The sequence below is a fragment of the Colletotrichum abscissum genome (assembly GCF_030869225.1).
Source record: "Colletotrichum abscissum strain IMI 504890 chromosome Unknown Scaffold_50.1, whole genome shotgun sequence".
Taxonomy (NCBI): domain Eukaryota; kingdom Fungi; phylum Ascomycota; class Sordariomycetes; order Glomerellales; family Glomerellaceae; genus Colletotrichum; species Colletotrichum abscissum.
The window spans coordinates 235,094-257,236 of NW_026850432.1; the positions used below are offsets into that span (position 1 = coordinate 235,094).

Sequence of the window (22,143 nt, forward strand, 5' to 3'; positions counted from 1 at the left end):
TCCCTCGTTTCATTACACGGGAATAAAGTATTGACATGAAAATTGCTCCAACAATCTACCGGGACGTCGGTTCGTCGTTGGATCAACCGGTCGTGGCCGTTGCGGCCGCAGTCGTAGTCGTAGTCGCGTTGGCGCCAATGACATCGTCAATATTCCCGCCAAAGGTTCGAATCTGCTCCACGCTCGTCAGGCTGGCCCACTGGCCCGAAAGCACGGCGCTATCGACATCGAACCCGCCAGACGCGGTGGTCTGGTTGATCCCCGTGGCGTTCTGTAAGTGACAGAACTGCGCCGTGCCCTTGACGAGCGCGACGCCGACGCAGATGCCGCCGCCGTCAAGGAACACGTCGTCGCCGACGGCGTCGCTGTAGCCCTGGTTGTACTGAGCGCAGAGCGTCATGCAGGTGAGCATATCCGGGACGGTCATGACGAGGATGTCGCGGAGGTACGGGTTGATCCCCTGGCGCATCGGGTAGTACGTGTTGCAGAGGACGTCGAAAGACATGACCTCGTCGTTGTTGAAGCGAATGGGGGAACCGGAGGCGTCGTAGGGGGTTACCGTCGTGTTCACGCCCGCAGTAGCTAGCGGGCAGTACGGGTTGATCGGGGCGGGCGAAGGGACGCCGAGCTGTTGGATTACGGCTTTTGGCTCGTTTTCGTCGGAGGGGCTGAATTTCGCAAAAAGGAGGACGCTTTCCGTCAGCCTTCGAGGCTGTCATGACGAAGACGGGGGAGGAGGAGAGACAAAGAGTTGACAGGAGGAATGGGTGGAAAGGTAAGGTAGGTAGATAGTAAGCTCGTTCGTCAGACGTACCGGTTAGCCAAACCCAACGCCAGACCCACGGCGATGGCGACGCCGACGATGATGACTCCCAGTGCGACTGCGGCCCAGAAGCGTAGCACGGTTAGGCCCAAGATTGTCTTTCTCGGGTGCTGCTGTGGCCCCCTCCCGCCGATACCATCAAACCTCTGCCTCCATGCCGCCAAGGTGCCGCCCTGTTGCCGTTCGGGGTCGGCAGGCGCCAGAGCCGGCGCCGAGACGCGGTGGTGGTGGCTTTGTCCTCGTGCGGGCACTGGCGCCGGTGTGACAACGGGCGCCTCGGAGCTGATTCTCGACTCTGGGTAGGGCGGCGAGGCGTCGGGTATGTCGTCCCCTCGGAGGTGGGCGCCCGGCGGGTAGGAAGTGAAGGACTCGATTTGCTGTATCCTGGGGGAGGAATCTATGGGCGATTGAGCCTCATTATTTGGTAGTGGTGTTGTTGGTTGGTGTTGCGGTTGTGACGGTAGGGAATTCGGGTCGATGGTCACGGTCCCGGGTTGACGCCGTTCGTGGATCGGGATGATGAACTTGTGCTTCTCCTCCTCCATCTTGACATTGCAGGCCCGCCGCGCGGCGGGCGGCGGGGATTTGTTTGAAAGATTGGGAAAATAACGCAAAAGTCGTCCCTCAGTACCGCACGTTCCTGGCTTCTTCTAGATGTAGTTCGTATGTTCGTGGTGATTCTTCCCGGCCGACCAAAAGAAGCACCTCACAGCTGCTGGCGCATGCAGGGGCCCGCGCGTAGGATTCGAGGTACGTCCCGTCTCTGCAGGTCCTGAGGCCCTTCTTTCGTCTTCCCAGGCGACGTTGGGGAAGGGGATAAAAAGGTAGGGTATGGGAGCTACGGTAGGGCAGATAGACAGTCGTTTCTCGATCGGCGGTCCCTCACTTTGGTGTATCCGTCGCCTGTATCCGTCGGTAGGCAGAAACGAAATTGAAAAAGGATAAGCCTGGATTAAGGCAGATGAGGCGGCGGGAAAATGGGAGAACCCAGAAGTGGAAAACCGTCCGTCAAGCAAAGATACGTGGGGGGGCCAAGGAATGGAGGACTGGTCGTCTTCGAAGGCGTTAGAGTGGCAGCCGGGTTCCCTGGAAGCAATGAATCCGTAAGAAAAAGGGGATGTAACGTGGAGTCTGGAGATGGTGTGCTGTTGTTGGTCGTCTTCGTCCAGTCTCTCTTGCCAGGGTCGTTGAGTCTTGAAGAAAGGTCGTCCTTGCCAAGTTCCCAAAGCTTGCTCTTGGATATAAACGCGCCAATGAAGGTTCCTTCCTGCTTTTTTGACTGTGCTTTCTTTCGACTGAGGAAAGTCTCAAAGAGCGGGCACTGCGCAGCTCAGCTCCTGCGATGGGGACGTGGAGGGGATAATATGGAAGGAGTTGGTTAAAAAGCCGGGATGAAGGCCTCGGGCGTTCCCCGGACAGGGGCGGGTGGGCAGCGGGCGCTTGTCCTCGAGTCTCACGCCTCTTTCTACGGAGTGCAACTCTCCCACTTTCTCAGATACTCAGACTTCTTAGTGTATGGAGCACGCTACTACATAGCATACATCCAGAATGCTACACTCAAGCCGAGCCTGGGGGGATCGGAGCCCAACACACCATGACACTGATTGACAGACAGCGTGTTTCCGCAGTCCTGCAGCAAAAAGCTGATTTTAAGATGTGGCTGTAGCCGATACAGTAGTGGACCCAACGACATGGGTGACCATGGAACGGGGAAAAGGTCGGACTGAAAAGCTTCCCATGGGCCATGACGGCAAAAAGATCCAAATTTAACCCTTGGGGAAAACTCGACCTACGTCGTATTCCCGCAACAAGCTTCGCTGCTTCACGGCTGCTCCTCGGACCATTTGGAAAGACAGTCGACACAGCGATATGCAAAGCGTGCGAGAGATACAGAGAGAGAGAAGTGGAAGAAGAAAGAGCAGCAGCAGCAGCAGCAGCAGCAGCAACGACAACAATGATGCCTAGACTTGGAGACCATTGCTTGGCAGAGAGCCAAAGGCTGACGCCCAGCCCTCCTTCGAGCCCTTCCTTGGGAATCCTTCTTTCGGCATTTGGAACCGATGGAACGACGATTACATACGCTGCCACGAGTCTGCTTCGCTGCGAGCCTACAAGTCTCTCTCGTCCTGCAGGGGGTTGCGATAGCGATGACCCCCGTTGGGTGAAATCGATCATCCTCCCGCCTTGCGTGAAAAGGGGAGTTCGTCCGGGCTCCCACTCGGGGGAAATGTGGAGGACCTGTCTCCAAAAAGTCTCCACGCACCTCTTTTCGGTCCGCTGACGCTCATACGCTTTCGCATCGACGCAAGACGCTTGTTGAGGGGTGGGGGGGTTGCACTTGCTTCTCTGAGTTTTGTTTGGTTTGGGCTGTTGAACATGAATCAAATGAAAGCTGAAGGGAACGACCAACCGGTCACCAGTCAAGTCTCCGTCTCAATGGTCGAGAGAGAACTTCTGCTTTTCTGCGCCCGCAAAGACCCCCCTTCGTCTTCATGCTATGATTGCTATCTAGGGCTGACGACGTGGTATCCGGCACTCGCTGATCGATTCCATTAGGGCATGAGATGCGAAATGAGACAGACAGACAGCCTGTTCGTCAGGAAAGCCAAAGACGAATAGTAAATGCCCAAACACAAAGCGCCAAGAAGGGCCCGGCGAAAAATTGTTGAAAAACAACAGAGGTAGGGAAAAGAGGAAGAAAACGCCCAAAAAAAAAGTCAACAGGACTTAACGTCGGCCAAAGCCCGGAGCAGCCGACCCCTCGGGATGCAAACTGGAAAGTGGTCTGTCATCTCGGGGTCATTGTGGACTTGGTCCTTAACGTCGTGGGTAGGGCCGAGTCGACCGACCTGCCGACGGTCGACCTGTTTTTTTTTTCTCCACGGGGCAGACGGGGCGGAGGAGGAGAAAGCGGATTGTCCCGCCACGAGGTCGCGAGAGCTTTTCTTTTTGTCTAGTTTCCCCCTTGCCCCGGTTGCGACTCGCGGGGGGGAAAGATGCTGTTGTGGATTCTGGTATGATTTTGGTTAGTACCCGTAACTCTCGCCATTTTCTCGCGAAATGATTTCCGAAGATATGACGGTCACGTGCGGGCGGAAAGCTGCCAAGATGCGACGGTGCGTCCACGACCATCCAGCGGAAACTGGATTGAGCTTGCATGAGGTTAAGTCGACGACATTTGTAGTCATTTCTTCTGCCTTTTTTGAATTCGCCGTGTTATTTGATATTGGTGAATAGACTAACAAACGCTTTTTGCAGGTGGATTTGCTGTGCGGGACCAGGGGGACACCGCAGCCATACTTAGGAATAAGAGAGTACTACACTTGATGTTCAGTTCATGTTTGTGACATGTTCGGACCTTGTTCAACTTCTATCGTAGTATTCGTGTTACAGGAGGCGTGCTCTCTGCGGTATCTGGTTTCGATTGAACGCTTCATTCAGCCTTCAAAACTCGGAGGCTTCTGCTGAGGACGCAAATGTATGACAATTTAGCGTGCCGCTCATTGCTTAAGTTTTCTTTCCTTCCATGCCTCTCGAGGTGTGTGATGTGAGAAGTGAACTACATTACACAGGTGATTAAAGTTATGGTATCAAAAGTAATACGGCTAGAAATGTAGGCGAGAGAGAACTTGTTGGCGGCAGTTCATTTCGTCATCCACTGGGAGACTTGGAGGAACGTCACTTTCCAAAGCATCAAGCTAACTAATTTCGATCACCAACACATGGCCAGGTGCTCCCAGATGTGATTATAGAGACCAATTCAAAAAGAGGTGAGGATTAAAATGCCTTTTGGTAACCGAAACCCATTGGCCAAGCCGTTCCTGTGTCTTTTCCTTTCTCCAACGCTGACATTACTTGTGAGCCAGGCAGGGGTACTACAATTCGTTTTCTTCACCACAAGAAGGCTGAGAACATGTCCCTAAGCACCGCGGCGAGTTCAGATTCTTCCCAAAATATGATGAGGAGTAGGAAGGTTTACAATTGAGAAGAACCACGAGACGTCCGCATCGTCCCAAGAACAAAAGGACTTTGCGTCCCTTACTCAACAAGAGACCACTCATACAGACTGGTCAATGTGATTTCTAAACGTCTCACTCAAAAACTATCACCATATACGAAGACAATACTCTTACCAGTCGCCGCCTGCTTCCTCCGGCAACCCAACCATCTCCAAGCTCAAAGCCCACAATCTCTCCTCTTCCCCCCTATCCCAAGCCCACGAAGCATACCCCTCGCCCGCCCATCCCAGATTCTCCCCCGTCTCTCCCTTGACCTCACAGTCCTCCAGATAAAACGGTCCTCTCCCTTCAAACTCCTTCCCCAACGCAGCCAGCACCGCCGTAGCAGCCCCTTGCGCGGGACTCTTAACCGTCCTCCACGCCGCCTCGTTCCCCCTTAACGCCTCCATTTGTTCTTTCACCCCAACCTGTAACCCCGTCATCGCCGTGCCCGGGTGAACGCTATACCCGTGGATCCCCCCGCCTCCTACTCTGGCCCTGTACCGCCGGTCCACGCCGTTAGCCATGAGTATGTTGGCCGTCTTGGACTGCCCGTAGGCTCTGTATCCCTCGTACGCGCCGGGACTGACAAAATTGACGTCGGACCAGTTCATCCCCTGCAGCCTGTGGCCCGAGGACGTGACATTCACAACCCGCGCCGCGGACCCGGGCGTCGATGACGAGGCCATGAGGTCTCGTAGCTCCGTGAAGAGGAGAAAGTGCGCGAGGTGGTTCACCCCAAACTGCATCTCGAAGCCGTCTCTTGTTCGACTTCCTTCGGGTGTGTACATCACCCCGGCATTGTTAATCAAGATGTCCAACCGGTCGCTGCGCCTCTTGAACTCCGCCGCCGCGGCCCGTACGCTGTCGAGGCTGGCGAGGTCCATTTCGAGGAGATGCACATTTGGCGCCGAGGCGAGAGACTCGCCTTCTCCGTCCTCGTTGTTGTCTAAGGCGGCCCGCGCCTTGGAGAGGTCTCGCGCCGTGCCGTAGACGGTTACGCCGGTTGCTGCGAGGGCTTTGAGCGTCTCGATGCCCAGGCCCGAGGAAACGCCGGTGACGAGGATGACTTTATGCGGGAGTCTACCGACGAGGTCTTGGTCTTGTACGATTTGGAGGGCCGTTGGGCGGGCGTCGCCTGGCCCGGCGAGGTTTTCGTATTTATGCAGCTCGGTGTAGCTACCAGGAGGAGGAGGAGGAGGAGGAGGAGGAGGGATTTGAGACACGGTTAAGGTCGAAGGCTAGATATCGAAATGGAATTTGGGCGTGTGAGTTTTGACAGAACCGCATCGTTTTCTGGGGGAGATTAATACACTAGAAGGCCGAGCTCGCGTTAAGACAGAGTTCATCAGCCCAGGAATCATCATCAAGCCATCTTCGTACATATATACATATATACTCATCTATCAATCTCTTCCACGCCAGACGACACTTTCAGGGAGGTTGCCGCAAGCCGTAGACCGTGAGAACTTCCGCCTTAAGTCCGGCCATCCAGTAAGCAGCAGCAGTCAACCTATTCAATAACCTACAAGACTTCGAGGCTGCCTTGGCACCACTAGCAAGCCTACCAGACTCGTCGTCTGACAGAACAAAGGGCTTGACCATGCAAGGTGGTCGGTGTGCCCCGGAAACCCGCAGCTTTCCTCCGAGACTGTGGACCCTGCATTAAATCCGGGCCGGACCTTTGGCTGCCACAATACGCCACGGGAGTCACGGGACGGCAAGCTCAAGTCTACCCCCTTCTCCCCACCGAAGAATATGGAATCACTCGGCGCCGGATGGCGGCGGGGAGGTATCCGGAGGTGTCTCAACAGCCTCACAGTACCTTACAATGTCCCGTAGATGTGTCTACGTGTGTAGTCCGTCGAACCAGAGAGATGAGAGGGGTCTCGGACCAAAGGGTGAACCGCATACCCCAAGAGCCGGCCTGCCACGTTGACCGCGGTGTCGCAGTGGCCCGGGCAGAGAGAGAGAGAGTGCTTGTTTGGATGACAGCAAGGCACCCTTGCCGCCCGATGGCTATCTTACCCCGCGGCACACGTTACAGCATCTACTAGAATACTACCCGAGGTCTAGTTCTGCCCATCGTTCATGCGAAGAGGTACCACTTTTGAAATCGACCTGACTCGGAAATCCGACTTTCAGATGGTTGCAAGACTAAGCTGTTTTAGTTGCTTGAACTTGAGGAGAGTCTCAAACAAACTCGTTTAGACTTACCTTACGTACAAAGGTTTGGCGGGTTAGCATTACGCGCTCCTTACCTTATCCAATCGTATGTATGCAGGAGGCAAGTGACCGTGCAGAGCGCAGCCAGGAGATTCGTGTAAGAGATGACATATTTGTACATTGTTAAAAATACTCATGATAACTATCGACATTTCAAGCTGCAGATTGTTTGCGCTGCATCCGCCCTGGGGGATTATTCCCGTCCGTCCGACCTGCCCGTTTTTAGCCATGGGTCTTTCTGGCCAGCCCGAGGTATCTTGACCACGTATAACTCCTGTAGATATAACAAAAGATGAATTCAAATCAATGAACGAAGCGCTTCTCGAATTCGTCGAAGAGCAGGGGACTGATTTCGTCGCTGCTCATGCCCTCGACCTCCCAGAGAACGCCCTTCTTATCGTAGTGTTCCAGGAGAGGCTCGCTGGTCTCCTGGAACTTGCGGAAGCGCTCCTTGTACACCGCCTCAGTGTCATCCGGGCGCTGTGTGAGGGGCTCTCCGGTGACATCGTCTTTGCCGGGAATCATGGGGGCGTTGAAGGATGTGTTGTACACGCGTCCCGAGGGCTCGTGGACCCAGCGGCCCGAGATACGCTCCATGATGACGTTGAACGGGGTCTTGAGCGACACCACCAGGTTGATCGGAATCAACTTGTCGCAAACCGCCGCCTGGGTGGCAGTCCGTGGAAAACCATCCAGGATGAAAGAGGCGTCGGGGTCTTCGGATGCCTCGGGGGGCCCATGGCTGTCGAGAGCTCCGGTAGCCGTGACAAAGTCATCTAGCTGCTCTTCGTAGAACGAGTCGACTGTGGCGGCGGAAGATGACAAGGTCATAACCTGAGGCCTTCTGCGGCTGTTGAGAAGCCAGCCGTTCTTGTACATCTCGTTGGAGATGAGGCGCATAATCAGATCATCAGCCACGAGTCCGCCGGACTTCATGGTGTTCTCGACCTTGATACCTGCAAGAAGGAGGGGTCAGCATGGGTAGGAGGATGTGTAGAGCAAGCGCTGGAAGGCAGCAATAGCATGTGACACTTACCGAGGGGGGTCCGGAGCTTGACATTGTTGCGAAGCAGGTCTCCGGTGCTAATAGACTGAATCTGGGGAAACCGTTGAAGGAGTCGTTCGGACTGCGTTCCTTTTCCAACACCGGGGGCTCCGACGAGAATAACGCGGGCAGCTTTGCGGAGTCTCATAGTATACACGAATCAATGAACGTTTGGCGCAGGTAATGTGGTTGAATTGGGAGTGACGGAGGAGGGGTTGGTTCGAGGTATATCCGCAGGTACTACGTATCGATAGCTTCGAAATTGGCGGGAATGAGATGGCGCTGGCCCCGAATTGTGCGGGGGAAAAGGAACGAGTCGGAATCGCGAGACCCAGACGGGATCGTGTTCGGAGGGTATTCAGGAGAAAGCCATGATCTTTACAGGACGACGGACGTTGGTATATAGCGACAATCTAGGGAGGGGAGGAAGAAGAAGGAGGAAGAAAAGAGAGAGGAAGCGCAAAGGTTGAGGTGGTTGTGAAGGAATGCCGAAAAGGAGGGTGGAGAACAGCGAGCGGACGTAGAACCGCGGTGGTGGGATGCAGGCGAGTGCAGCGACGGGGGTGCTGGTGCGCACCTCGGACGGGGATGCTTGGAAATCGGTCGATTTGACGGATGGGTGTTGAGGGGACCCGAGGAACGTGTGTCGACTCTGGCTATGTGGCCGACGGCCGGATCTCGCTGTCTCTCTCTCTCCTCCAAAGACCCTCCGCTGGTTCTATCCGTAGAGATTGGCAGCGTGGCAGCGTGCTTGCTGGTGTCAATCTTCCTCCACCGGTGCGCCGTCACTGGCTCGACTGAATTGCTGGCTTCTCGGGGTGGGTCGGGATTCGCAACTTCACCCCCGTCAAGTTGGCAGTTGGTGCTGGACCCTGAGCCTTGGGCTGGTTGGTTGCTTCCAAGTTTGCCTCGACTCGTCTGGTCGGCCGGTCTCAAGCTCTAAAGTCCGGGGTACGCTAAGGCAGCCAGGGCACAGTGTCTCCGAGTCTCGTCACTCTTCCGCAGGTGCTGGTGCTGGTGCTGGTGACGATGTTGAGATAAGATAGCATCTACGTACCTCGAGAAGGTCGCAATCTGGTGCCAGCTGGCAAGGGAAAGTCAGCAGTCGAATGACGAGCTTGTGATTTCCCACCAAAAAAATGTCGAGCGGAGTCGGGAGAAAATTCAGGGAGTCTTACGGATATTGTTGAGGGCGCTTTACAGTTTGCTATTAGCAACACTACTGCCACAGCCAGCACATACGCAGTAGGCAACATTCCGATGCCGCACTTGGATTGCCCGTCAGTCATCACTGATTTGCCCAATTGTTTGCTCAGTGTTTCGCGCCACAAACTCTCCTGGTCAGAGAAAGCTACCAGTTGCACAGCGATGGAGGAGGCTTGACGTTGGCGATATAACGGGACAATACCCCCAAGTTTTCCATGTCTACTGCAATGACTTCTTGACTCCTATTCTAGCAGTTCAAATTGTCAGCTACACAAGTAACAACAGCCCAGGAACTGTGCCAGGCTGCTGCAAATTGACCACTGCGGACGGCACTGCCCGATACCGCCGATCTGTCTCCTCCACATTGCCAAACGGCATCATCTGAGAAGCCCACGTAACTTGTAAGAAGTTCAAGTTCCAACAAAAGGCGAATGGCCAGGTTCAGCCCACAGAGTTCCTCGACAACGCACTGCCCGGTAACTAGTTGCCGGTTGCTGTCTACTAACACCGACACGGGTTAAGGGAGCGATTTGCACAGCCCGAAAGCCCAGAAAGTCAAGCTTCTGGTAGCTAAGGCCAGGATGACCCACCGATCTACAGGAGACGGCCGTCGTCTTTGGCTTATCCTTGTGGCGATGGTGCCAGACGAACGAATGAGCGGGTGGAAAACCGTACAAACAGTGGTCGAAGCCAAAGCAGCAGCAGCACACAAACCAGCTGTGCCAGCCCAGAACTGACAAGTGGCACGGGCTCGGCCCAGCACGCCCAGGTACGTATCTTCAGACAAAGTGAACCGGGATCTGAGGTGGTCCCTACAGGTCTTTCTAAGGTTCAAAGGTACATACTTACAGTGCTGTGGTGCTTGCTCAGCATCTCCATCCTCCCGCAGTGCCAGCGGCCAGCCCGCCTTTCATTGTCTGCAAGCGAACCCCGAGAGAAGCGAAAGAGGCAAAACCCCGTGATCTCGCACGTGCTGTTTCTGGTAGTCTCTGGGCCCCCCCGGCCATGGGTGGTTTCGGAAGCCAGGGACAAGTCGTGGTAGCATTCCATTTGATGCGATCGGTTGCCCTCCATTCCAGAATTCTTGAGTTCGTTTCGCATCATTGTACATCTTCCACTTCTCCATCATTGTCTTTAGTTGTAGTATACTGCCCACCTACAGATAGTCGCCCATGATCGCTGCTCTTCGGTAGTCCGCTCTTTATCCACAACAACTCCATCAAACTCTCTTGATTGCCAGTCAACCGCTGCAGAATGAGCGCCTCCGCCAGTGTCGCTCGTCGGGCGGCGATTGCCAACCCTCTCCTGGGCAACGGTAAGTCCATCCCCTGCGTATGCTTCCTGCCCGCTCACCCATCTCCATGGGCTGTCTTTTTTTGTGCCGGACTGGACACGCCTGCAATTCTTCTCTAACATCTTTCAGCGCGTGCGCTCTCTAGCCTCGGTGTTTCGTCAGCTGTGCTCGGCCGGAACGCAAGACATCTTCCTCGACGAGTAAACGCCCTCGCCCTCCTTGTACCTGTCCGTCATCTGGGTACCGACCACCACAACCACGGCCAGTCCTCCGGCCCGCCGCCGGGCTTCAATGTCGAAGCGGCTAAGAAGCCCCTGCCCAAGGAAAGCACCCCGGCGGCGAAGACCGACTCAAAGGCTGCCGCCGAATCCAAAGATGCGGCTGCGAGTGAGAGCAAGTCATCCAAGGATGCCGCGGCAGCAGACAAGGCTGAGACCGACGCATCATTGTCGGAACTAGCGGCCGCGAAGGGAACCTCTGCAGATGCCGAAAAGACCGCCAAGGAGAAATTGACAGTTTGGCAAAAGGTCAAGAAGGAGGCTCACCATTACTGGGACGGAACGAAGTTGCTCGCCACAGAAGTCAAGATCAGCACTCGGCTTGCCTTGAAGATGGCTGCTGGCTACGAACTCAGTCGGAGAGAGAACCGCCAGTTGCAACGTACTGTCCAGGATCTTGGACGTCTTGTACCCTTCTCTGTCTTCGTCATTGTCCCTTTCGCCGAGCTTCTGCTTCCAGTGGCTCTCCGCCTGTTCCCCAACATGCTGCCAAGCACGTATGAGGGACAAAAGTCAAGAGACGCCAAGGCGACCATCCTCAGAACGACGCGCAAAGAAGTCAGCCAGTTCTTGCGGTCTAGTCTTAAAGAGACTGGTCTGCCGTTGACTCCGGCAACAACCCAGAGTGAGGCATTTACCACATTCTTCCGGAAACTTAGGTCCTCCGGCGAGTCGCCCACCCGCGAGGACATCATCAAGGTCTGCAAGATCTTCAAGGATGACTTGACCCTGGACAACCTCTCCAGACCCCAGTTGGTTTCCATGTGCAGATACATGAACCTCAACACCTTCGGTACCGACAATATGTTGCGGTACCAGGTCCGTCACCGCATGCGCCAGATCAAGCGTGACGACAGACAGATTAGCTACGAGGGTGTTGACAGTCTCAGCGTCGGTGAACTGCAGATGGCTTGCGCCAGCCGCGGTATCCGCACAGCGAGCGTCTCTCCCGCGAGAATGCGCGAGTACCTTCAGCAGTGGCTTGACCTCAGACTGAAGGACGGCGTCCCCTCCACTCTGTTGGTTCTGAGCAACGCCTACATGTACGGCCAGGTGGCTGCACACAGCCAGATCGAGGCCCTCGTCGGTGTTCTCTCGTCTATCCCCGACGAGCTGTTCCACGAAATCTCCCTCGAGGTGTCAAGCGCTGAGGGCGCCGCTACCAACAAGCAGCGCCTGGAGGTTCTCAAGGAGCAGCAAGAGCTCATCGATGAGGAGAACAGCCAGAACGAGGAGAATGCGAGCTCTGGTTTTGCCACCCCTCGCGATATTGACAACATTGACGAGAAGGAAGAAAGCCAGTCAGCGGATGCTCAAGCTGCTACGTCTACCCAGGCCAAGGAAGCCAAGGAGGCCGAGCAGGAGATGTTGATTGCCAGAGATGGAAAGGCGCAGGTTGAGAAGGCGGAGAAGAGCGACAAATAAAGCGCTCGCAGCTGTAGACAAGCATTATCTTTTTCTTTGTTAGACGTGTATGGCATAAGGCTGGGTAGCGTGTACTAAAAGAAGAGGGTTCACAACACCCCCAGGGAACATCACAGGGCACTAGAAAGATCCATCTCAGGAAGCAAATAGATTTCACTACTGTATAATGGTGGCCGTTGTATGCGTTGCTAGCAAACTTTCCCCCATAACGACTCAAATTCTCAGACAAATCTGTCCAAAAGCCATTTAGCTCTGTAGTTCGTTTCGCTCATCTGAAAGAAGAGTGCAGCTGGCCTGAGCTTCTAGTGTTACGCTCAACGATCCGAGGCAACCCCCTGGTCTTCTTCTATCGTCTGTTTCTAGGTTGCGTCTGCTTTGGCTGGCGTCGTCATAGCCCTCCGGAACTGGAGGTCTGATAGTGTTGCACGGTAGCTAGCGAGTTACCTCATCGCTTACCGCTTTCAGGGACAAGTGTGGGTACCTGCCATCTCCCCGCTATCGCGCTGCCCAACCGCATCAGGTCAGCTACACTAAGCTCGCAGCGTCACCTCTCATGGTTCAGCGACAGGCAGCTCTTGCCCATTCCCCACCACTGCCGCCGACACTTCCAGCCCATTGTCCGGCAAACGAGACGTTCTTTCCGCCAACTCCATCCGTTGCGACGATCCAAGATCAAGCCTCCTAGATCTGATTGTTTACAAACTTCGCGATTCCAATTGCTGTCGCTGCGTCCTCTGGCTCACCCCACGATCCTCATTCCTAGCTTCCCCAATACTAAAAGCGACTGCTCCGGATCCCGACAGCAACCACATAACCCCACGTCCGCCTAGCAGGACGCCATGGCGGTCATGGATCAACACCAAGATGATTTCTCTAATGTCTCCTGGAATACGGACGAGCACACTGCTGCCGAAAGCTCGAGTTCAGTGACGGCCACTGAGTATGATGAGGATGCCGATAGAAACGGACACCATGCCTACGAAAGCGATGCACCTGGTAATGACGACGACCGGGAAGTTCTGGACTGCACAGTCTCTGAGCCGCTCAAGGAAAATGAAGGCTCCAAAGATACCTTTGTTTCCTACCTCATCACCACCAACGTAAGAAGACTCAAGCTGCTTTGTAGAGTTTGGCTACAAAGCTGCGATTATGGCTTCTTCGCGCGCTGACACGGATTCTACAGACCACATTCCCCTCCTTCCAGAGATCGCATACCACAGCCCGGCGACGGTTTACCGACTTTGTCTTCTTGTATAAGGCACTAAGCAGAGACTACCCTACCGCCGCGGTTCCTCCTCTCCCCGATAAACAGCGTATGGAATATGTTAGTGGCAACCGCTTCGGGCCGGACTTCACCAACCGCCGAGCGCATTCGCTGCAACGCTTCCTGAACCGCCTATCCCTCCACCCCGTCCTCCGTCGAGCTGATATCCTTCACATTTTCCTCGAGAGTCCGGACTGGAACGCCACAATGCGCAGTCGCAGCCTCAGAGGATCCCAGAGCAGCGATGCCGGAAGCAGCGGCGTGTTTGACAACCTTACCGATAGCTTCCTCAATGCCTTTTCCAAGGCCCACAAGCACGACAAGCGGTTCTTGGAGGTCCGGGAAAGAAGCGACAAACTTGACGAGGATTTGGCCCACATCGAGAAGGTTGTAGCGCGCGTGGCGCGCCGGGAGAACGATCTCGAACTGGACTTCAAGGATCTGGCAGAGCAATTCCAGAAGCTCATCACTCTGGAGCCTGGTATTGAGAGCGAAGTCCGACATTTCGCCAACTCGATCGAGGACACTGCTATGGGCCTGCGAAAGTTGAAGGATGTCACTGATGGAGACTACCTCGGCAGTCTCCGGGACATGCAAGCGTACAGCACGGCACTGAAGAGCCTGTTGAAGGCGCGAGAGCAGAAGCAGGTGGACTACGAGCAGCTCACGGAGTATCTTAACAAGAACACTGTCGACAGGGACCAGCTCCAGTCCGGCCATGGCTCCGGAGGCCTGTCCGGTGCCAGCGGCCGACTGATGCGCAAGCTCGAAGACGTGCGTGGAGTCGATCACGAGCAGGCCCGTCGCGATCGCCAAAGGAAGCTGGAGATGAACATTGACAAGCTTACTACCGAGGCGGAGCGAGCCAAGAAGACGAGCGAAATGTTCGACGACGAGGTGGTCAAGGAGGTCGCCGACTTTGAGCGAATCAAGCGAGTCGAGTTCAAGAAGCAGCTCGGAGGCCTAGCCGACTCCCACATTGAATTCTACGACGAAGTTACGGAAATCTGGGAGAGCTACGTCAAGGCGATGGAGGAGCAAGGCGTTTCGGGCACCCGCAGCACCGGTGTTGAGCCTCCTGGTCGCCGGTTGGCGGAGTAGTGCTGGAAGGACCGGGAGAACGTGGGCAGCGAGTTGAAAGCCATCACGCGTAAAAAGATTCGAGGACTGGATGAAGATTGGGCCGAACCCGCCTAATTGGGTTTATATGTTGGTATAGGATTAGCTTCCAATGGCCCCGGAGCATTACGTCGGACAGATTCAGCAGACGGGAGAGTGGGTTATGCCATCGGAGTATCGGACATACCAGTCAGGTAGAACTGGAGATAATCATGAAGATGGGGGCGTGTGGATTGTGATTAATGAATCAATACATTTTCTTCTTCTCACGATTGTGAAGTCTGATAAATGGGTGCTGGCAGTTACGAAACCAACATGGCCGACTCTACGTAGGAAGATCATTTGTCGTTCCGATGTATAAGAAGTATACTCTGGATTATTGTTCTCTAGCCGATTCGTGACCGTTTTCGAGAATGCCGTCCATGCATGCAGGAACAGGGTTGTCTGATGTGGCTCAAGACGAAATTGCCATCAAGGCGCCTCTTGCTATACTAGTATGCAGGACATGAGTCTCGGGAGGTATCTGTCAGAGTTGTGGCTTGCCTTGGGATCAGGCCGCAAAACCCAGCGACTTGGACATAAGACTATCTTAGAGAGGAAACATTGTTTGCGGATGTGGATTGCAGGCACGTCTCTTTTCACATGGAGCATGACTAGACACGCAAACGCTAGTGAAGTCAATGTCACTTATTATACATCACATTCATTCATTATAGTATTGTACGCTGTGACGAAGGGGAGGGTATAATACATGAGTCTGTCTCTTTCGTGACATTGTAGGATGGTGCCACAGGCGCACGAGAGAAAAGAACGAACGGGACCAGATTCCGAAACGGTTGATTGTGTCAAGCGCCAAGGCAAACTATGAGAATGCTGAAGCTCGGCCGCGAGCCAAGACTCTGTGAGGCGTGGTCTCTGATTCGACGTTTGGGCCCTTTTATGAAAACGTGCAAGTTGCAGGGTGCAATACCACAGGTACACTGGTACAGTCAGACCTGACTCTCCAGAGTCCAGTGTCCGCCCCTTGCCTCGAGACCGCGAGAAGCAGAATTTCTGTTGTGTCGTATTTTGCGGGAGAACACCGTTGCCAAAGTTTCGATAGATTAAATTCAGGTGGAAAGATCCGAAGCGGTCGTGGGACCGGTGTCACGGTGGGACGGGAAATGGGAGGAACTGGACTTTCTGTGCTCCTTACCTTATCTCTCGAATGGGGGATTGCTGACTGTTCAACATTGGAGATTGGCTGGCACTCGCAATTTTGCATGTTTACGAACCCGAGTACGTACTTTCCCAAGCACGAGTCTTCAGCGACGGGAGGCGCAACCAGCTGCAGCAGCAGCACGTAAGAAGTGAAAGGTGAGAGGCAAAAATGGAGAGGGTCTGGACACCTTGACGAAGACATCACACGGGATCTCGTCGCAACAACGGGCCAATGAGGTGGGGCCGTGACGGGCTGCGCCAGTGTTGAAACGGCAGAGTGGGCGGTGGTGCGGCAGTGAGCCACAGCATCTTATTGGGGGCCTAACTGGAGACAATGGAAGTGACTGCGCGCTGCCAGCCCACCTGAATCGCCGCCTTCCCTTTCGGTATAAGGTACCGTACTGCAAACTTACCTACATTAAGTACCTGTGCAAGTACCTAGGTAGATATCGGGTCGTTATCACCAGACACGCGCAGGCCGCAGGACCCCTAAGTCTACGGGTACGGCTACATATGACTAGCGTCCCCAGGTTTACGTGTACCTGGGGCTGCAACCTGCTGGAGAGCACGAGGATCTAATGCGGCCGTGGCTGGAGGGAAGGGGTCTTTCGGGGGCGTTTGTCTGACTGTAGCAGGTAGCATTGGACGCCCTGTCCGCATCCTTATGTTCCTGCCGTTTTCGAGAAGGCCACGAAACAGCAGTGAGAGGGAGCATTGAGTGCATCTGGCAAGAGAGTACGGATACGTCTGCCTTGTGTTCCAGGTCACCCTCACTGCTTCCGTCAGCATTTTCCATTTCCTTCCCATTTGCTTCTGAGTCTTGAGTTTCTCATCGCTCGTTCACTCGTCGCATTTCTATCCTCACTTTGTCACCTGTATCCCCAGTATCGTCGTTATTGAGTGCTCAGCAGCTCTACCTACGTATACCTATTGGTACTTCTCGTTCTCGTTTGGGCCATTGGCGTCGGTCATATCGATATTAAAGTCCACGACGACGGAGGGAGAGACGGAGCCTCCCCGCTGTTTATTACGCATGAACTCTGGCCTTTGCTGCCTTTCAAGTAATACTTAACCAACGACCAACGCCTATCTCCATCGAATTTGCGTCGCCAAGCAATACAAACGGGTTTTGCCAGGTGATTTGCGCTGTACCAGACCGGCGTACCAATAAAGTACATAAGAGGCGTCCCGTGTATTCGAGGCATTCGTAAGAAAAAAGCGGAAAGCAGAGTCGCGCTGCAAGGGAAATCGAGAAGCTTTGGCCATCTTCAAGGGCCGCCCTTGCCACTTGCGACTCGACCACGTCTCGTCTTCCGCTGTTCCCCCCCAGCCTAGACGAGCCAAGTCCCGTTTGTTCCCTTCGTTCCCCTGATTGACGAGAGAGGTACGTGTTGTGTCCAGCAACCTCTTCTAGATTCACATCTTTTTTCTTCCCCTTCCTTTCCCTTTCATGGTTCGACTCGATTTTGATACGGGCACGGAAGCTAATTGTCGACTCCCCTTCCTCTGCAGTCCCTCCTTTCTTTGCGCATTATCAACATCCCCTCGAGGGGTCTTCGGCAGCGCATCATGAAGCTTTCCGCGGTTCTCCTCGGCCTTGCTGCCCTCGCGAGCGGTACTTCCTCCCCTCGAAACTACGAAACGAACGATTACTATGTTCTCGAGCTGGATTCGTCTACATCTCCCGGCCAGGTTGCCGACCGCTTGGGTCTGAGGCACGAGGGTACACTCGGCAGTCTCGACGGCCATCACATCTTCTCCGCTAGGAAGGTCGAGCACGACATCGTCAAGTCAGCCTTGCAGGAGCGCAAGCTGCGGAAACGCACGCTTGGCGGCTCCGACCTCCTCGATGGCGTCCGTCTTGCGCAGAAACAGCAGCTTCGGAAGCCTTGGGAGAAGAGAGTCCCCCCGCGGTCGCATGGGCCGGCCAATTACGCTCGCCAGGACGCGGCCGACCCTAAGATGGTTGAGCAGATGAACGAAGTCATGAAGACCCTCGGCATCGCCGATCCCATCTTCAACGAGCAGTGGCATTTGCTCAACACTGTCCAGCCTGGCCACGACATCAACGTCGCCAGCGTGTGGAAGTCTGGTATCACGGGCAAGAATGCAACTGTCGCCATCGTAGACGACGGTCTTGACATGTACAGCGACGACCTGAAGCCTAACTACTACGCCGCCGGTTCCTACGACTTCAACGACCACCGCGAAGAGCCCAAGCCTACGCTCAGCGACGACAAGCACGGCACCCGGTGCGCTGGTGAAGTGTCTGCGGCCAAGAACAACGTCTGCGGTGTCGGAGTGGCCTATGATTCCAAGATTGCGGGTATCCGTATTCTGAGCAAGTTGATTTCGGATGCCGACGAGGCTGTCGCGATGACCTACGACTACCAGCACAACGACATTTACTCCTGCTCCTGGGGCCCTCCGGATGACGGTCGATCCATGGATGCGCCTGGTATTCTTATCAAGCGTGCTATGCTCAAGGGCATCCAGCAGGGCCGTGGCGGAAAGGGATCCATCTACGTCTTTGCCAGTGGTAACGGCGCCGCGAACGATGACAACTGCAATTTTGACGGCTACACAAACTCCATTTACAGCATCACAGTTGGCGCGATTGACAGAAAGGGCCAGCACCCTTACTACTCCGAGAAGTGCTCGGCTCAGCTTGTTGTCACCTACAGCAGTGGCAGTGGAGATGCTATCGTATGTTTTCCAGACTCTTCTAGCTTGATAGGACCAGAACTGACTTGTTTGCGCAGCACACCACTGATGTTGGCCAAAATGCCTGCTATAACGGTCACGGTGGTACTTCCGCCGCTGCTCCTTTGGGTGCTGGTGTCTACGCACTCGTTCTCGAGGCTCGCCCTGACCTTACTTGGAGAGATATGCAATGGCTTGCCATGGACACCGCTGTGCCCATCGACGAGGCCAACGGCGAGTGGATGCCGACCAAGATTGGAAAGAAGTTCAGCCACACGTACGGATACGGCAAGATTGATGCGTTCAAGATGGTTGAGGCAGCCAAGGCCTGGAAGAACGTCAAGCCCCAGGCTTGGTACTATTCTCCTTGGATCCACGTTAACAAGGATATTCCTCAAGGCAAGGACGGCATCGCGGTCAGCTTTGATGTCACTGCGGATGCTCTGAAGCAGGCCAACCTCGAGAGACTGGAGCATGTGACCGTCACCATGAACGTGAACCACACGCGTAGAGGTGACTTGAGTGCCGACTTGATCAGCCCTGAAGGAGTTACCAGTCACCTCTCTGTCACCCGCAAGATGGACTCGGCCAAGTCTGGCTACGTTGACTGGACTTTCATGAGTGTTGCCCATTGGTAAGTTGCTCGGAAAATTGGCGAGACACTAGGATCGGAATGCTGACAACTAATTAGGGGTGAATCTGGTATTGGCAAGTGGACCGTTGTGGTCAAGGATTCCAACGAGAACGAACACAAGGGCACTTTTGTCGACTGGCATTTGAAGCTCTGGGGCGAGTCGATTGACGCTAGCAAGGCAACCCTCCTCCCCATGCCGACTGAGGAGGACGACAACGATCACGCGCTTGTTGCAACCACCACTCTGCCAGCTGCTATCACGACCATGACGCACGCTGCCGAGAACACCGCAACTATTGTCAAGCCCTCCGACCACCCCGAGCGGCCTACCAAGATCCAGTCTGGAGCCGACGCGACACCTACGGAGACTGGCAAGCCGACAGACACGCAGGAGACGCCTGCGGCAACGACCAGCCCGTCCAACTGGGTGTCTTGGCTCCCGTCGTTCGGAAAGGCTGGCGTCTGGGTCTACGGCGCTATTGGTCTCATTGCTGTGTTCTGCTCTGCTTTGGGTATCTGGTTCTACATCCGCAAGCGCCGCAACAGCGCGCCTCGTGACAACTACGAGTTCGAGCTGCTCAACGAGGACGAGACGGAGGGCCTCAATGGCGAGAAGCGTACGCGGGGCCGCGAGCTCTACGATGCATTTGCCGGCGATGACGAGGATGACGATGATGAGACTGGGGCATACCACGACAACCGGGACCGGTCGAGAGAGGGTAGCGGCAACAGAGAGACTGACAGGCTCACTGAAAAATAAGGCGTATGACGGAACAGGTATGGGCGTCCATTGCATAGAAATACCTTGAGGTTTCTCTTTCTTGTCACTTTTATAGCATTTGGGCATTGTGGTTAGTGTATTTTTTTCTCATGGACGTTAGACGGCGCTGTTGGTGTTGAGAGGCGCAACCAATCAATCAAATTGGAAACACTGGATAGCCCCGTTGCGATTTCCCATGTGCTCTTTGTTTTAAACTAAGGATACTCGTTGGAGTCGTTGGAGAAGACTACAGTCCAAGCTCTGTCAAAGAGAGGGAGTCCTGGTCTGAAGTACTGCTCTGGAGAGGGGCGGGCACTCCCGCACCGAAGAATCCAGCTACTGCATGGCTCCTGGACGGCTTGAGAATTAAGCTCTCAAGGGTCTTCTGTTTGGTCTTGGTCTGCATTATGTCGACCTTCGAGTGCAACTTATTGTTGTCTTCACTCCTTAAACTTTGTTTCGGTTTGGACTTTTTTCCCTCAAACATATAAACCTCGGTCCCTCATGTTGAGCAGCCCATGTCAGAGACTCAGACAGTAAACGGCCTGCCTAGGCTTGGAACAACGGACCAGTCAATCAAAGGTACCGGAACAGTTGCTTTCTTCCTTTTTTCTTCCTGTAGGCCTTGGCGGGTAATCGAAACTGTCGAGGTTGCCGTCAGTCTAACGGTGAGGTTCAGGTAGGTAGCGTAGGTGTCTCTGTTTGCGCCAACCACCTCAATATTCGACCGCCAGTTTCGATTGTGTTCGGATCGACGAATTGACTTTTGTTTGAATTGCAGGGAACTTGATTACCGGGTGCCGTATCTGTCCCTTCCGTACCCTGTTTTTTTTTTACTTTTGCCTGGGGCTACCTTGCCTTGCCTTGACCTCGCTTTTTTACTCGATTCGACGATTCGAGGAGTGAACAATTACGAGACTTTCAGCCACCTTCTTTTTTTTTCCCTTTCCCTCTACGGATGCAATTGTCTTCACGTTGTTCTACAGATACCCTGTCCTGCAAAACCCTGCACCCGCGCCTTTCCCCGATCTCACATCTCACATCGCTTGCTGTGTCTTTCGACAGGGCCTTTGTACTTGTACGGATACATCAATGCGTATGGCAGCGAAGACTCACCGTAGCCCTCTTCCTCCCGTATCGCCTCATTGGCGGTTAGCAGGAACAAGAAGGAAAGCGGCATGTGGTAGCAAGCAAGCTGGAGCCTCCTTCCCACCTCACCCCGTGCTGCCGCGCCCCCCGTCGGCGTACTTCGTAGATGGCACGATGGAGACGAGGGGCTCTCTGGGCCTGGCTGCATGTAAGCTGCAGCCATCGGAGTCGTGGTCACTGGTCAATGGCAAGCGAGGCCATTCAGTGGCTCCATTCCGACCGCCTCTTTTCTTCTTCCATCTTCTACTTTCCCACCCCGGAGCTCCTCCTTCTCCTCCTTCTTTGACTCCCGACCTGACAGCAAGACCCGTTGACCCAGTTGTATTACTCCGTAGCCCGTACTTCGTACCTACGCTTGTTGACAACTAAGCCTGTCCCCTGTCGCGGCTGTTCGTGCCCAGCGGCAGCGGCATTCGATGCGTCTTTCTTGCCTTGTCAGCCCAATCGATGACACGCCTGGGTCTAAGGTATCTCTACCTTAGCGGGTAGGAACAGAGTGACAGGACACCAAAAGACAAGACTGGAACAGCTGGAACTGGAACAGACTCAAGACCCCTGGTCGATGAGACAGGGTTTCTCGCGCTTTCTCTCCGCCCAAGCCGCCCCCAACCCCGGTCGAGCATCCATCTTGCTAGACCCAACTTGGTGGGCGAATGACGCCGTAGCACAAACCAGTCAACCTCGCCATTTTCCCAGCTCTTGGTTTTCTCTAGCTTCTGCGGCCTGCCGGTGTGTGCTTGAGTCGCCAGGAAAAGCTCAAGCTCTCTCTGTCCAGTGGGAATTCTCGGAAGGCTCTTTTCTTAACCTCTCGTCTCATATCTTTCTCTTTCACTCTCGACCGTATCTTCTTTCGCTGCCACCAATTCCCTTTCCCTGCGGCCTATCATCCCATATCTCACCTCTCGGCATCTCATCTCGGTGACCTACCTACCGCCCTCGACTTCCTTGCTCTTGCATACGGCCGACCTCATTTGCGCCCGCGTGTCTGCATCGCATTGGCTGCTATGGCAAGCCGCATA

The 22,143-nt window shown here is 54.6% G+C and overlaps 7 protein-coding genes across 7 annotated transcripts; 3 read left to right on the forward strand and 4 right to left on the reverse strand.

Moving 5' to 3' along the window:
• Positions 1-82: 82 nt before the first annotated feature.
• On the reverse strand, positions 83-1,368 carry CABS01_14067 (uncharacterized protein; the record flags this gene model as incomplete). The annotated part of the gene is made up of 2 exons (XM_060547407.1): positions 83-668; positions 815-1,368. The coding sequence occupies 2 exons, from the start codon at positions 1,366-1,368 to the stop codon at positions 83-85; spliced, it is 1,140 nt and encodes a 379-aa protein (XP_060393757.1).
• Positions 1,369-2,589: 1,221 nt separating this feature from the next.
• On the reverse strand, positions 2,590-2,781 carry CABS01_14068 (uncharacterized protein; the record flags this gene model as incomplete). Its single annotated transcript, XM_060547408.1, has 1 exon — positions 2,590-2,781. A coding segment is annotated over one exon (192 nt), but the record flags the coding sequence as incomplete, so codon positions are not given.
• A 2,171-nt stretch (positions 2,782-4,952) lies between these two features.
• On the reverse strand, positions 4,953-6,426 carry CABS01_14069 (uncharacterized protein; the record flags this gene model as incomplete). The annotated part of the gene is made up of 2 exons (XM_060547409.1): positions 4,953-6,062; positions 6,283-6,426. 2 exons carry the CDS (start codon positions 6,424-6,426, stop codon positions 4,953-4,955), a joined length of 1,254 nt encoding a protein of 417 aa, XP_060393759.1.
• A 924-nt stretch (positions 6,427-7,350) lies between these two features.
• Positions 7,351-8,240, reverse strand: CABS01_14070 (adenylate kinase; the record flags this gene model as incomplete). The annotated part of the gene is made up of 2 exons (XM_060547410.1): positions 7,351-8,003; positions 8,084-8,240. The coding sequence occupies 2 exons, from the start codon at positions 8,238-8,240 to the stop codon at positions 7,351-7,353; spliced, it is 810 nt and encodes a 269-aa protein (XP_060393760.1).
• Positions 8,241-10,552: 2,312 nt separating this feature from the next.
• Positions 10,553-12,295, forward strand: CABS01_14071 (uncharacterized protein; the record flags this gene model as incomplete). The annotated part of the gene is made up of 2 exons (XM_060547411.1): positions 10,553-10,613; positions 10,722-12,295. The coding sequence occupies 2 exons, from the start codon at positions 10,553-10,555 to the stop codon at positions 12,293-12,295; spliced, it is 1,635 nt and encodes a 544-aa protein (XP_060393761.1).
• An 839-nt stretch (positions 12,296-13,134) lies between these two features.
• Positions 13,135-14,660, forward strand: CABS01_14072 (PX domain-containing protein; the record flags this gene model as incomplete). Its single annotated transcript, XM_060547412.1, has 2 exons — positions 13,135-13,395; positions 13,479-14,660. The coding sequence occupies 2 exons, from the start codon at positions 13,135-13,137 to the stop codon at positions 14,658-14,660; spliced, it is 1,443 nt and encodes a 480-aa protein (XP_060393762.1).
• Positions 14,661-17,447: 2,787 nt separating this feature from the next.
• CABS01_14073 (subtilase) lies at positions 17,448-19,975 on the forward strand (the record flags this gene model as incomplete). The annotated part of the gene is made up of 3 exons (XM_060547413.1): positions 17,448-18,584; positions 18,641-19,215; positions 19,273-19,975. The coding sequence occupies 3 exons, from the start codon at positions 17,448-17,450 to the stop codon at positions 19,973-19,975; spliced, it is 2,415 nt and encodes an 804-aa protein (XP_060393763.1).
• Between the last annotated feature and the right edge of the window lie 2,168 nt (positions 19,976-22,143).